The 12,862-nt window shown below is 41.2% G+C and overlaps 1 protein-coding gene across 4 annotated transcripts in view; it reads left to right on the top strand.

Moving 5' to 3' along the window:
• Positions 1-12,862, top strand: part of ftcdnl1 (formiminotransferase cyclodeaminase N-terminal like 1) — a 159,213-nt gene that overhangs the window by 111,263 nt on the left and 35,088 nt on the right. For all 4 annotated transcript variants that reach the window (XM_061926432.1, XM_061926433.1, XM_061926435.1 and 1 more), the window contains exon 5: positions 12,474-12,662. In XM_061926432.1, the coding sequence (XP_061782416.1) occupies positions 12,474-12,662 (189 nt within the window). The remainder of the gene's footprint in view (positions 1-12,473; positions 12,663-12,862) is intronic.

The raw sequence follows: 12,862 nt of genomic DNA, 5'->3' as shown, positions 1-12,862 counted from the left end.
TGTTGCACTCACAACAGAAGGGTGGACGTCCAGGGGAACTATAAGCGCTCACTTCATCACAGCAGACTGGCAGATGAGAAGACACGCCCCATTGCGCAGGTACTGGCACAAGCAGTGGAGGAATGGAGGATAAAGATATCCCAGTCACACGTGATGATGCCAAAAATCAAATAATTGCAGTGAATGAGGCAGGACTGGGACCACAGATAGGTGCTTTGCACATGTAGTCAATAGGATGGAGCGCCTCCTTGGGAGGATCAGGAAGGAGGATTCCTACTTCCACCCAAGCACAACAGCTGCTCATGTGCTTGAGACAAAGCAAGAAATGCTAAAGCTGCCTACTCATAAACTCATACATGATGTCCCAATGAGGTGGAACTCCACTTATTGATTGATTGATTGAATCTTTTATTAGTAGATTGCACAGTACAGTACATATTCCATACAATTGACCACTAAATGTTAACACCCGAATAAGTTTTTCAACTTGTTTAAGTCGGGGTCAACGTTAATCAATTTATGATATGTTCGAGCAGCAGGCAGCTATATACTCTGCATTGACCCACCAGACCCTGAAGACAAATGTCAAAGACATCATCACCCTGTCTGATGATGATGTGAGAGTGGCAGAGGAGGTCCTCCAGGTGCTTAAACCCCTCGAAACTGTTACATCTCTACTGAGCACTGAAACTTCACCATCTGTGTCAATGATCCTGCCACTGAAAAATGGATTCTACAATCCATGGCTCTAAGTGTGGAAGACAGCAGCATCACTCCAGATGTCAGGCTTTATTTCACTACCTATGTTTCAAGGAAGATGATGTGCCTTCTTATGTTGCACTTTAACTTGTTTTTTATTAATGGTCATTGGTCCAAGTTTAAAGAAAGGAGAAATACCTTTTTATGTTGCACTGTTTTTCATTAATTATGTTAAAAGGAAGATAAAAATGCATGTCATGATTTGATTTACGTGGACCCCGACTTAAACAAGTTGAAAAACTTATTGGGGTGTTACCATTTAGTGGTCAATTGTACGGAATATGTACTGTACTGTGCAATCTACTAATAAAAGTTTCAATAAATCAATCAATCAAAAAGCCAAGTTGATTTATTTCACAACAGATTGTATTATTCTCCAGTGCAATAACAGTACTGAAATGAAGGCTAAAAGGGCAATAATGGGAGCTTAAAAAAAAAAAAGTAACTAAATAGCTACTTTTCACAGTAACGCATTACTTTTTGGTGTAAAAGTAACTCAGTTAGTAACTGAGTTACTTTTGAAATAAAGTAACTAGTAACTGTAACTAGTTACTGGTTTTCAGTAACTAACCCAACACTGGAAGTTTCAGTGTCATAGGGACAAGTGGCCATAAGGGCCCCGAAATAGAAAACTCTTACCAATTTCTTATTTTTTCCTTCTCTTCCTCGTCCTTTTTTTTTCTTCACATCTGGCTTCCTGAGGGGTAATTTTGCTTAATATTTGACTGCAGTTTGACGCACAGAGTCAGCAAAAGTTCAGAGATTATAACTAGAGATGTCCGATAATATCGGCAGGCCAATATTAATCGGCCGATAAATGCTTTAAAATGTAATATCGGAAATTATCGGTATCGGTTTCAAAAAGTAATATCAATGACTTTTTAAAACGCCGCTGCACGGAGCGGTACATATCCGGTAAAACACGGGCGTAGGGAGAAGTACAGAGCAGTTGCGTCTCCCAGTCAGCAGCCCCTCCCCTTTCTCCTCTCCCCTCTCCCGTCTCCCACACACAACACAGGAGTTGACGACTGCAGCATGAGAGATTTACTGGCGACGCTAGATGACCTCATCAAACCGCCGCGAGCGGAGCATAACAACGACAAGAGTGTGTTGTTGCCGGTGCTGTAGCCGTGTCTAACAAGTGAGCTCGATCGGTGACTGACTAATGACACCATGTCTATGGTTTGGGATTATTTCAAAGTGTGTCTGATGGATAAAAAACTGACAATTTGCAATGACTGCAAAAAGTTGGTTATGCGAGGAGGAACCAAGACGTCTTCCTTTAATACGAGCAATTTGATCTCCCACCTCATCAAGAATCATGAGGATTAATACAAGCGGAAGATGGATGAAAAGCAAACAGCGAAAAAAAGTAGTACCACACAGTTGTCGCTTAAAGACTACGCCGAGAAAAAAACAAAATACAACAAAATCCACCCCAAGGTGAAAGCCCACGCAATATGGCAAAAGCTACGGTGGAGTTTGGTGTGGATAGTCTACCCTGCATGGCGCACACTTTGCAGCTTGCAGTGAGCGGAGCTGCCCTGTCTCAACGCAGCATTTCAAAAGCTCTGACTGACTGGTAGGCCACTTCAAGCCCTCACCACTAGCTTGCAGCACATTTTTGTTACTCATACGAATACGTTACAGCAGGGCAGATTGAGCCCAGTTTATAATTTCCTGTTTTACAGTATACCAGGCAGTCTTGCACTAAAGGAGGACTATGTTATTCTGTACTTTATTACTCTAGTATACTCTGGACTGAAGCTGTGTGCCTTCATTGTTTTTGTAGCTGTTGTTTTAATGCATGTTTTAAAAAAAATAAAAAAATAATGCACTTTGTGAAAGTCAAAGTATAGTATTTCCCATAGTTGTAGTGGGTATCAGGATTATCTCAGGGAGAGCATGTCCCAAATTCCAAGCTGCTGTTTTGAGGCATGTTAAAAAAAATAATGCACTTTGTGACTTCAATAATAAATAGGGCAGTGCCATGTTGGGACTTTTTTCCATAACTTGAGTTGAAGTTGTTCTCTTATTTTGGAAAACCTTGTTACTTTGTTTAATGCATCCAGCGGGGCATCACAAAAAAATTTTTGGCATAATAATGTGTTAATTCCACAACTGTATTTATCGGTATCGGTTGATATTGTAATCGCTAATTAAGAGTTGGACAATATCGGAACATCAGATATCGGCAAAAAAGCCCTTATCGGACATCTCTAATTATAACATTAGGTCATGACAAGAGGCCGCAGACAGACTTGTTGGCTGCTGGGAAGGGTCTCTCGAGGGGGATTCTGACAATATCTTTGGCATTATTTTAAAATTGCCAATGTCTTTTCTGGTCATAGTTTCACAAAGTTGTGTTGCTGTTAAATTTGAATGCATAACTATTCGTTGTCAGGGGCACCCCTTATAGCTGGGGCCCCTCTGCAATTGTATAGTTTGCAAGGGGGCGACACACACATTATGGATCATGCTAAAAATGAAAAGATATCAATTCATAATCCCCCAAATCGATTATTTTACCCAGCCCTAGTTGTAAGTAGGTGTGTCTCAGAATACTTGGCTATTTAACGATTCGATTCAGAGGAATCTAATTGGACTATCAACCTTGCAGTCCAATTGTCAGACGTTGAACCTTCCTCCCCTCATGCTGCCGTTCATTTTATGATTCAACATCACAGATGGGTTTTTTTTAATCTATGACCAATTTAGAGTGAATGACATGTTTTATGTGAAAAAACTTTACTGTACACGGGTTGTAACACAGTGTGACCAAGAAAGCAAAGGTGGTGCCCCCTGGAGTTTAGTACACAATAAAAACTGATATGAAACTTTTGTTTGCAAAATGTCCTTCTACCATGGTGCTTTTTCTGCCTCCAAAGAATGCATGTGTATTTGCTTTATCCTGCTTACTTACTGCTCTATCTGCTTTTGGATATAAATGGATTCCATTTCTATTTAAAATCATGATTGTATTTTCTTCATTTAAAACACTTTGTTGTGGTCTACATAACATGTTATGGTAGTTCTTTGGTGAAAAAATGGCATAAATTTAGTTTTACAGACCCATTTTCAAGCCACTTTTTGTTGTTAGATGGAAATTAACCTCTCCTCTACGTACAGATCTGGAACTATGCGCTGTTCATAACTTTGTAATGCTAGATTCTGGACGTATATGTTTACATTGACAATAAAAGGCTTTTCTGTTCTATATCATATAAATAACTCTGTTGCACAGCTGTTTTGAATTGTAGACAATAGAGGTTCAAGCCGGCTATTGCGTGGATTTACATGACTTCACGTCCGGTTCATTAAACATGCATGGTGATCAAGCATGGTGATCAAGCCAGTGTCTGTTCTCAGTGGGTACCAGGCACTATTATGTATTTCTCGAAAAAAAAATGCCCTATGCTTGCGTTGTTTTTGGCTGTACGAAACGTTCAAATCTCAAAAAAGATCAACGTTTCTTCAGAGTTCTACTAGAGCAGGGGTCGGCAACCCGCGGCTCCGGAGCCGCATGCGGCTCTTCGATCACTCTGATGCGGCTCAGCTGCATACTTGCCGACCCCCCCAATTTACCCGGGAGACTTCCGGATTTCAGTGCCTCTCGCAGAAAACTCCCGGGATTAATATTCTCAGATTTTCACACTTACAATAATATTAAGGGCGTGCCATGATGGTACAGCATTTAGCACCCTCTACAATCTGTATAAACGGCGTGCAAGCTCAGCCTCTTTGTAAATGCATCTTTAGCTTGCACACGTAAGTGACAGCAAGGCATACTTGGTCAACAGCCACACAGGTTACACTGACGGTGGCCATATAAAACAACTTTAACACTCTTACTAATAATGCGCCACACTTTGAACCAAAACCAAACAAGAATGACAAACACATTTCGGAAGAACATCTGCTCCTTAACACAACATAAACACAACAGAACAAATACCCAGCATCCCATGCAGCCCTGACTCTTCCGGGCTACATTATACACCCCTGCTACCACCAAACCCTGCCCCCACCCCAACCCTGCTCCCTCACACATCAACCCCCCCTCTGTGCGTCGGTTGAGGTGGGCGGGGTTTGGTAGCGTGGCTGTATAATGTAGCCCGGAAGAGTTGGGGCTGCATGGGATTCTGGGTATTTGTTCTGTTGTGTTTATGTTGTGTTACGGTGCGGATGTTCTCCCGAAATGTGTTTGTCATTCTTGTTTGGTGTGGATTCACAGTGTGGCGTATTATTAGTAAGAGTGTTAAAGTTTTTTATACTGCCACCGTCAGTGTAACCTGTGTGGTTGTTGACCAAGTATGCATTGCTGTCACTTCCGTGAGCAAGTAGAAGCCCCATTCAACGTGTGACTGGGCCGGCACGCTGGTTGTAGTGGGCGCTAAATGCTGTACCATCACGGCACGTTCGAGAGAATAGTTGCCCTGAAAGTCGTAGTCTGACGGAAAAATTGGTAGGGTTGAAAAGTATGACGCTGTCAAGCGCCATTCATATAAAACCCGCGGGCCGCACTAACATTCAATTTTCATATTAAGGTGTGGGCCGTGTATCTGAGACCCTTGGTTTATACATAGCACAAAGCAAAAAAAAAAACTTTGTATGCAGTGTTATTTCATTTTAAATTTCAAAAGATTTTTGTGGCTCCCATTGTTTTCTTTAATTTGTGAAACTGGTCAAAATGGCTCTTTGACTGGTAAAGGTTGCCGACCCCTGTACTAGAGGTAATCAAGAAGGGTGGGAGATTGCAAGACTTCACAAAACGACAAGATAAGTTTCATGCACTACAGTCCAGTCGAATATTGCACAAGTTTGCAGTGATCACTTGGTTAAAGGTTTGTTTGATATACTTTTAACGTTCAGTGTTTCCCATTTAAGTATTATCTTGATATTATTTGTATTTCTTAAAACACATGTTTGCTCCAAGTGTTTTGTAAAGCACCAACTTGACGGGTCAAAATAGAAAATGTGAGGAATACTTAAGAGTTACGTTTTTACCAAAGGCAGCAATCATAAATGAAACTTTCAACATAAACACAATGTTGAGATCTATAGCTATATTTAATTAAAAGACGGGGGAAACACGCATACTCGTAAACGGCGCGTACAACAACAAACATGGCTGTAGACGCAAAGTTGAATCATGAAATGCAACCTTCCCCAAGGAAAAACGTTGAATGATCTATCCGGGAGAGTCTTGATATCAATTTCCTTGACCCATCCAATCACAAAGAAGTTGTAGACCTCCATGCTTTTCCAAGTTTTAATCTGTTTTGTTGTGTAGAAGGGCGTCTGGAGCACATTGATTGATTGATTGAGACTTTTATTAGTAGGTTGCACAGTGAATTACATATTCCAATTGACCACTAAATGGTAACACCCGAATAAGTTTTTCAACTTGTTTAAGTCGGGGTCCACTTAAATTGATTCATGATACAGATATATACTACCATCATAATACAGTCATCACACAAGATAATCATCAGGGTATATACTGTACATTGAATTATTTACATTATTTACAATCCGGAGTGTGGGGGGGGTTAGGTTTGGTTGTTATCATCAGTCATCAACAACTGAGAACAGAGAAATGGAAATTGAAACAGTGTAGGTCTGACTTGGTAGGATATGTACAGCAAGTAGTGGACATAGAGAGAGAGAGAGATCAGAAAGGCATAAGAAAAAGTATCTACATTTGATTATTTACATTTGATTATTAACAATCCGGGGAGGGTGTTAGTTCAGGGTTGAAGTTACCTGGAGGTGTACTTTTATTGCGGTTTTGAAGGAGGATAGAGATGCCCTTTCTTTTATACCTGTTGGGAGCGCATTCCACATTGATGTGGCATAGAAAGAGAATGAGTTAAGACCTTTGTTAGATCGGAATCTGGGTTTAACGTGGTTAGTGGAGCTCCCCCTGGTGTTGTGGTTATGGCGGTCATTTACGTTAAGGAAGTAGTTTGACATGTACTTCGGTATCAGGGAGGTGTAGCGGATTTTATAGACTAGGCTTAGTGCAAGGTCCTCCACCCTGAGCCTTTGGAGAAGTGGGTAGGAGTGAGGTGGGATCTGGGGTGGAGGTCTAGAAGTAATCTGACTAGCTTGTTCTGGGATGTTTGGAGTTTATATTTGAGGGTTTTGGAGGTGCTAGGGTACCAGGAGGTGCATGCGTAATCGAAAAAGGGTTGAACGAGAGTTCCCACTAGAATCCTCATGGTGCTTTTGTTGACCAGAGAGGAGATTCTATAGAGAAATCTCGTTGGTTGGTTGATTTTTTTGAATTTTGATTATCTTGGTTGCCATTTTATCACAGGAAAGATTAGCCTCTAGAATGGAACCAAAGGAGGTGACTTCATCTTTCCTGGTGATAACAATGTCACCCACTTTGATAGTGAAGTCATTGACTTTCTTAAGGTTGATGTGGGACCCAAACAGGATGGATTTTGTTTTACCCAAGTATATGGATAGCTTGTTGTCAGCGAGCCAGGTGCAAGTTCTACAGAGTTCAGCACTGAGGATTTTCTCCACCTGTGACTTGTCCCTGTCTGATACCAGCAGGGCCGAGTCATCCACAAACAAGAACAATTCACAGTCGCATGCCGATGACAAGTCGTTTATGTACAGTATATTAGGAACAGTAAAGGCCCCAATATACTGCCTTGGGTGACTCCACAGCTTACTGAGAGGGGGGGGCACGGTGCCGTTCACTTCTACCACCTGTTCTCTCCCCTCCAAGTAAGACTGCATCCAGCTCGATGAGGTTTTGTCAAATCCCATTGCTCTGAGCTTATCCAACAGTATAGCGTGGTCAACGATGTCAAAGGCCTTCTGAAGATCCAGCATGACCATGCCGCAGTTTTTGCCCGCATCCACCTCATGTTTGATGTGGTCGGTCAGATAGAGAAGGCATGTGTCAGTGGAGTGGTTAGTTCTGAAGCCGGATTGGAATTTGTGCATGAGTTTATTTGGTGGCAAGATAACTATCGACCTGTTCATAAACTGTTTTTTCCATTACTTTCAAAATGGAACTGAGAATAGAAACAGGTCGGTAGTTGCCAGGTTCCAATTTGCTTCCTTTTTTAAAGAGGGGAGTTACTCTTGCTATCTTAAAATCTTTTGGTACTTGACCTTGTGAAATTGAGAGGTTTATTATGTGCGTGATGATTGGGGCGATGATGGAAGCAGAGTCCCTGAGAAATCTGGAGGGGATATTGTCAAGGCCAGTGGCCTTGTTTGGGTGGAGCGCGCTCAATTTTTTAAGCACCTCATCAGCTGTGACCATTTCTAATTTGAAATCATTGTTGGATACTCCTAGCTTCTTGTAGAAGGCTTTAATGTGTTCTACACCAAAGCGACCAGAGTGGTGGGACAGCTTGTTGACAAGAGTTGCGGCTATGCTGGTGAAAAAGGCGTTAAGTCTGCTTGCTACCTCCATTTTGTCTGTAATGAGGGAGTCACCCTCCTTGATGCTGATGTTGGTGAGTATGGTTTTAAGTTTTTGGCTGCAACCGGGAAGCTGGTTGTTGAGAATTTTCCAGAGCTCACGTGACTTATTTGTGTTTTCCTCTATTTTGTCGTTAATGTAATTTTTTTTAAGGATTTAGTCAGGTTGGTTGACTTATTTCTTAATTTATTGCATTGCTTTTTGAGAGTTGAAAGGAGTGATTTGAGGTTGTTATTATTGAGTTGTTTATCTACTTCTGTTTTACACTTTTGGTATTCAGAGTATTTTCTGTCTCTTGTCTTTTATGGCAGCTAATAGGTCCGGATTCGTCCATTCAGAGCGGGTTTTGATCCTGACTGTTTTCACGGGAGCCATGTCATTTAGTATCTTTAGGAACGCTGTTTTGAAGCGATCCCAAGCAACATCGACCAGGTTGCTCGCGAGCACAGGGGACCAGTCCTACTCATCTAATTTTAAATTGAAATTATCACTGGAGTATTTTTTAAGGGATCTGGATTGGGCTGTTATGTGGCCATTGGCTTTGGGTTTAGCTATTTTGCGGGTGCAGAAGGTTAGATAGTGGTCGCTAAGACCACAGATCATTACCCCACTATTTTTCATTTTAGGCCGGTCTGAAGTGAGAATGAGATCTATGGTTGATTGGGTGGAAGCACACACCCTTGTAGGTAGTGTTATTAGCTGGGAAAGACCGTGTAGATTACAAAACTTGCTGTAAGATTTGAAGACAGACACATCTCTGCGTTGAATATCTGTGTTCAGATCTCCAGTTATAATTTTCTCCACGTTGTCTGCCCCAGCCAAGCACTCCTCCAGAGCCCCATAGAAATCACTCTGATTAGGGGGTTTGTAAACAGTCCCTATCAGTACCGGCTTAGCGTTTTTAAATTTGATTTCCGCCCACACAGATTCAAGGTCATTGTGGTTAAGATCAGTGTGAGTTATGTATTTTATATCCTGGTGAATATACATACAAACGCTCCCATCATGTTTATTCCTGTCCTTTCTGATAACCGAAAAGTTTTCTATTTCTATCTCTGAGTCAAAAACACTGATCAAATTTGGTTTCAGAGAAACACAGGATTTTTACCTTTGTGTTGAGGAACATTTCTCTGATTTGGTCGAGTTTGGTTCCAGAGAGGCTGTTCACATTAAGGTGGATGATGTGTAGTCCACTGGAACCAAAAAGAGCATCAGAGTCCGCTGTGTACTGGTACTGTCCAGAAAAGTTGTTGGCTGTTATTGAAGTTGAAGTTGGAGAGCAGTTCAGTTCGTTGTTTGGCTGGAGCTACTTAGGAGTGCAAGAGGAGCAGGAGGGAGAGAAGGGAGAGGGAGGTATATTGATCTTCATCCAGGTGAAGGGGGAGGGGCGGAGTTGGAGAGGAGGGAGCAATGTAGGGGGGGGCGGGGGTGGGTGTGGGGGAGGATTTCATTTTCGCGGGGTTTGTGGCCAAACAGCTACATTTTTGTTTCATCGGACATCACATGGACAAAGATAAGACCTTCTGGAGGAAAGTTGTGTGGTCAGATATATATATATACACACACACACACACACACACACACACACACATATATATATATATATATATATATACATATATTAAATACATATATACATACATGTATATACACATACAGTACAGGCCAAAAGTTTGGACACACCTTCTCATTCAATGCGTTTTCTTTAATCAACCAGCACATTTATACTTGTGCTGGTTGAATATTTGTTTTCCTCCGCCATGACAAGGGAAGGTTGTTTGGATCGAGTAAAATAAGTTGCTGTTGTAGTTTCGAGAAACTATATTCCATGGTCACTGGCCCGAGTCACTCGCATTCACCACAAGATGGCGACAAAAAAGCACCTATCAAACCGCCATATATTTATATTTGATATATAAACACCCTGCCTAGGCAGATTGCTTGTTGACCTCATGCCGTCTCGCAGGCCACATTGAAGAACCCAGCAAGCTTCAATTTGCCCACGGGCCGTAGATTGGACACCCCTGGTCTAACTTAACATGTAAATGTTAAGTTAGACCAGGGGTCTAAGTCAACTGGTCAAGTTTAGACCAGTCAGTGTCGACACTCTTGAAATGTGAATGTGGTCGATGTTGCTTTATCGGATAATTTTTGTGTTTTCTTCGATTTGTCTGTAAGACCCAAAATAGCAATTGGGTCTGCAGTCGTTTTGGGAAGACTCATAAATGACAGCATAGGCATACAGTTTGGGGAAATTATTTGGTTTAAAAACAACCTGTATTTTCATGTTGAGGATCTGTTGAACTCCTACACATCCATCCATCCTTTTTCTACCACTTGACCCTCTCGATGTCGCGGGAGGCTGGAGCCTATCGCGGCTGCACTTTGGCGGAAGGCAGAGTACACCCTGGACAAGTTGCTACCTCAATACAGGGCCAACACAGACAGATCATCAAGTGATGGAGATGTTTTGGATATCCCTGTTCCTGTCAAGTTTAGAATGGTTAAAAGTAGGCAAAAAGCGCCTTGGAGAGATGAAGACTCGAACGGAAATGACGCAAGTCAATGCTCCAAGTTTGTCATGAAATTTACAATGAAAAGTTAAATGTGTTTACCCAGGCTTTGCGTAGACCAAGGGATTTTGTTTACCTGAAATCGTTATGAACTGTAGTAACAACTCGTGTGCCTGTATGCTACAGAAAACAGATTTTAAAAAAAGAAGTTTTAATTTCATTAGAACTCATCTCTAGATCAAAGTGCACTGAGTTTAAAATATTATTTCATGATAAAGTTCAAGTTCAGTATAAAAAAAAAAAAACAAGTTCAGTATAATAATTCCCAGAAAACAAATGGCTACAGCCAACTAAACAACTAGCGCTTACACATTTCATTCTTGTTACTAACAAAGCAGTTGATAAGATCATTCTGTTGCCTTGATGAGTTAACCACTATACTTTTAAAGTCTGTGCTGAGCAGTTTGTTACCACAATTTGCTCATCAAGTTTAGATCTCACATCAGACTGGAGCATTTTCAAGAGTAGTCTTCATGTCACAGTACTGAACAACTATCAGCCCATATTAAACCTGCCATGTTTGGGCAAAGCCTTGGAAAAAGTTGTATACCAACAGCTTAGTGACTTTCTCCTGTATAACAATGTGTTTGATACTTTCCAATCAGGCTTTAGGCCTCACCACAGCAATGAAACTGCTCTGATCAAGATTACAAATGATAGCCGCCTGAACACATCCGCAGGAAAAGTCTTAGTCTTGGTTCAGCAGAACCTGAGCACTGCCTTTTTACACAGTTGACCATACTATCTTATTACAGAGGTTAAAAAACTGGGTGGGAATATTTGGTTCTGTTTTTAACTGGTTTAAGACATATCTGGATCCCAGGACTTAGTTTGTCGAAATGCGTACAGGGGTGGCCAACTCATTTTAGCTCAGGGGCCACATGGAGGAAAATCTGTGCACACGCGGGCCGGAGTATTAAAAATATGGCATTAAAACTAAAAAGTAAAGACAACTTCAGATTGTTTTCGTTGTCTTACTTTGGCCAGAACTAGAACAAACACATTCTGAAAATGTTACAATAAAAATATAGAAAAAAATACCGGCAGTGGTATAGTTTAGATCCATGAAGGAAAGAAGAAAGTGAATGAATGTTTATAACTGAATAAATTGACATACGCATAAAAAATTGTTGGTTTTTTTGGGGGGTTTTTTATGAATTAAGTAACATTTATGACAACCTTTTTCCAAAACACAATATAGAATGTGAGATATAACTGCATACATTTATAATTTGTTTTCAAAACGGTTACAAAAAAGTGGGACCCCAAAAATTAACTGTGGGACCCCATTTTTATGACTTGATGGGGTCCCTGGGACCTCATTTTGAAAATTCCTAGCGCCAACACTGATGGCGTATTGGTGCGTGCAAAACAGCTGTGGCCTGGGGCCGGTTCTAATACTAATCAAATATCATCCCGGGGGCCATAGATAATTCATTTGCGGGCTGGATCCGGCTCGCCGGCCTTGACCTAGACACTTAGGAACTAGTACTTTCTAGTACTAGTACTGAGCTTATTTTACCTGCTCGCACATTTCCATTTAAGTTGTGAATATTTACTTAATGATTGTATGTATTTTTTAAGTTTTTGCCTTCTTTTGATAGTCTGTGAAGCACTTTGAATTGCCTTGTGTACGAATTGTGCTGAATAAATAAACGTGCCTTGCTTTGCCTTCTCTGCCATTCCAGCTGTTGCTGAGGAACTGACCAAGCGAGTCCAAGGAACGAGTGTTTTCCTCTTTGGCTGGGCAGACGAGCCACTTCAGCGCGGCCTGGCGCAAAGGAGAAGGGAGATGGGATGGTTCAAGAAGACTTTGGACTTGAGTAGCATCAAACCTGATATGGGACCTATACCACAGAAAGCCTTTGGCCTCACAGGTGAGTCCAACCTGAAGGTACAGAAAGTTTCAGTATACATGTCATATCAGCTTGAATAAGAGTACTTTTTACTACGAAATATACATTTGAATCACACAAAAAGTCTATGAATACTACCAAAATTGTGTTGTATGTATTAAAGTCCTCCCAGGTTCTTTTATTTTTATATTTGTTATCTGAATAAAGCGGGGAGGCGAGAA

The sequence above is a fragment of the Nerophis lumbriciformis genome, linkage group LG31 (genome assembly GCF_033978685.3).
Source record: "Nerophis lumbriciformis linkage group LG31, RoL_Nlum_v2.1, whole genome shotgun sequence".
Taxonomy (NCBI): domain Eukaryota; kingdom Metazoa; phylum Chordata; class Actinopteri; order Syngnathiformes; family Syngnathidae; genus Nerophis; species Nerophis lumbriciformis.
The sequence above is the reverse complement of the archived record's forward strand: the minus strand, read 5'-3'. Positions and strand labels throughout refer to the sequence as shown.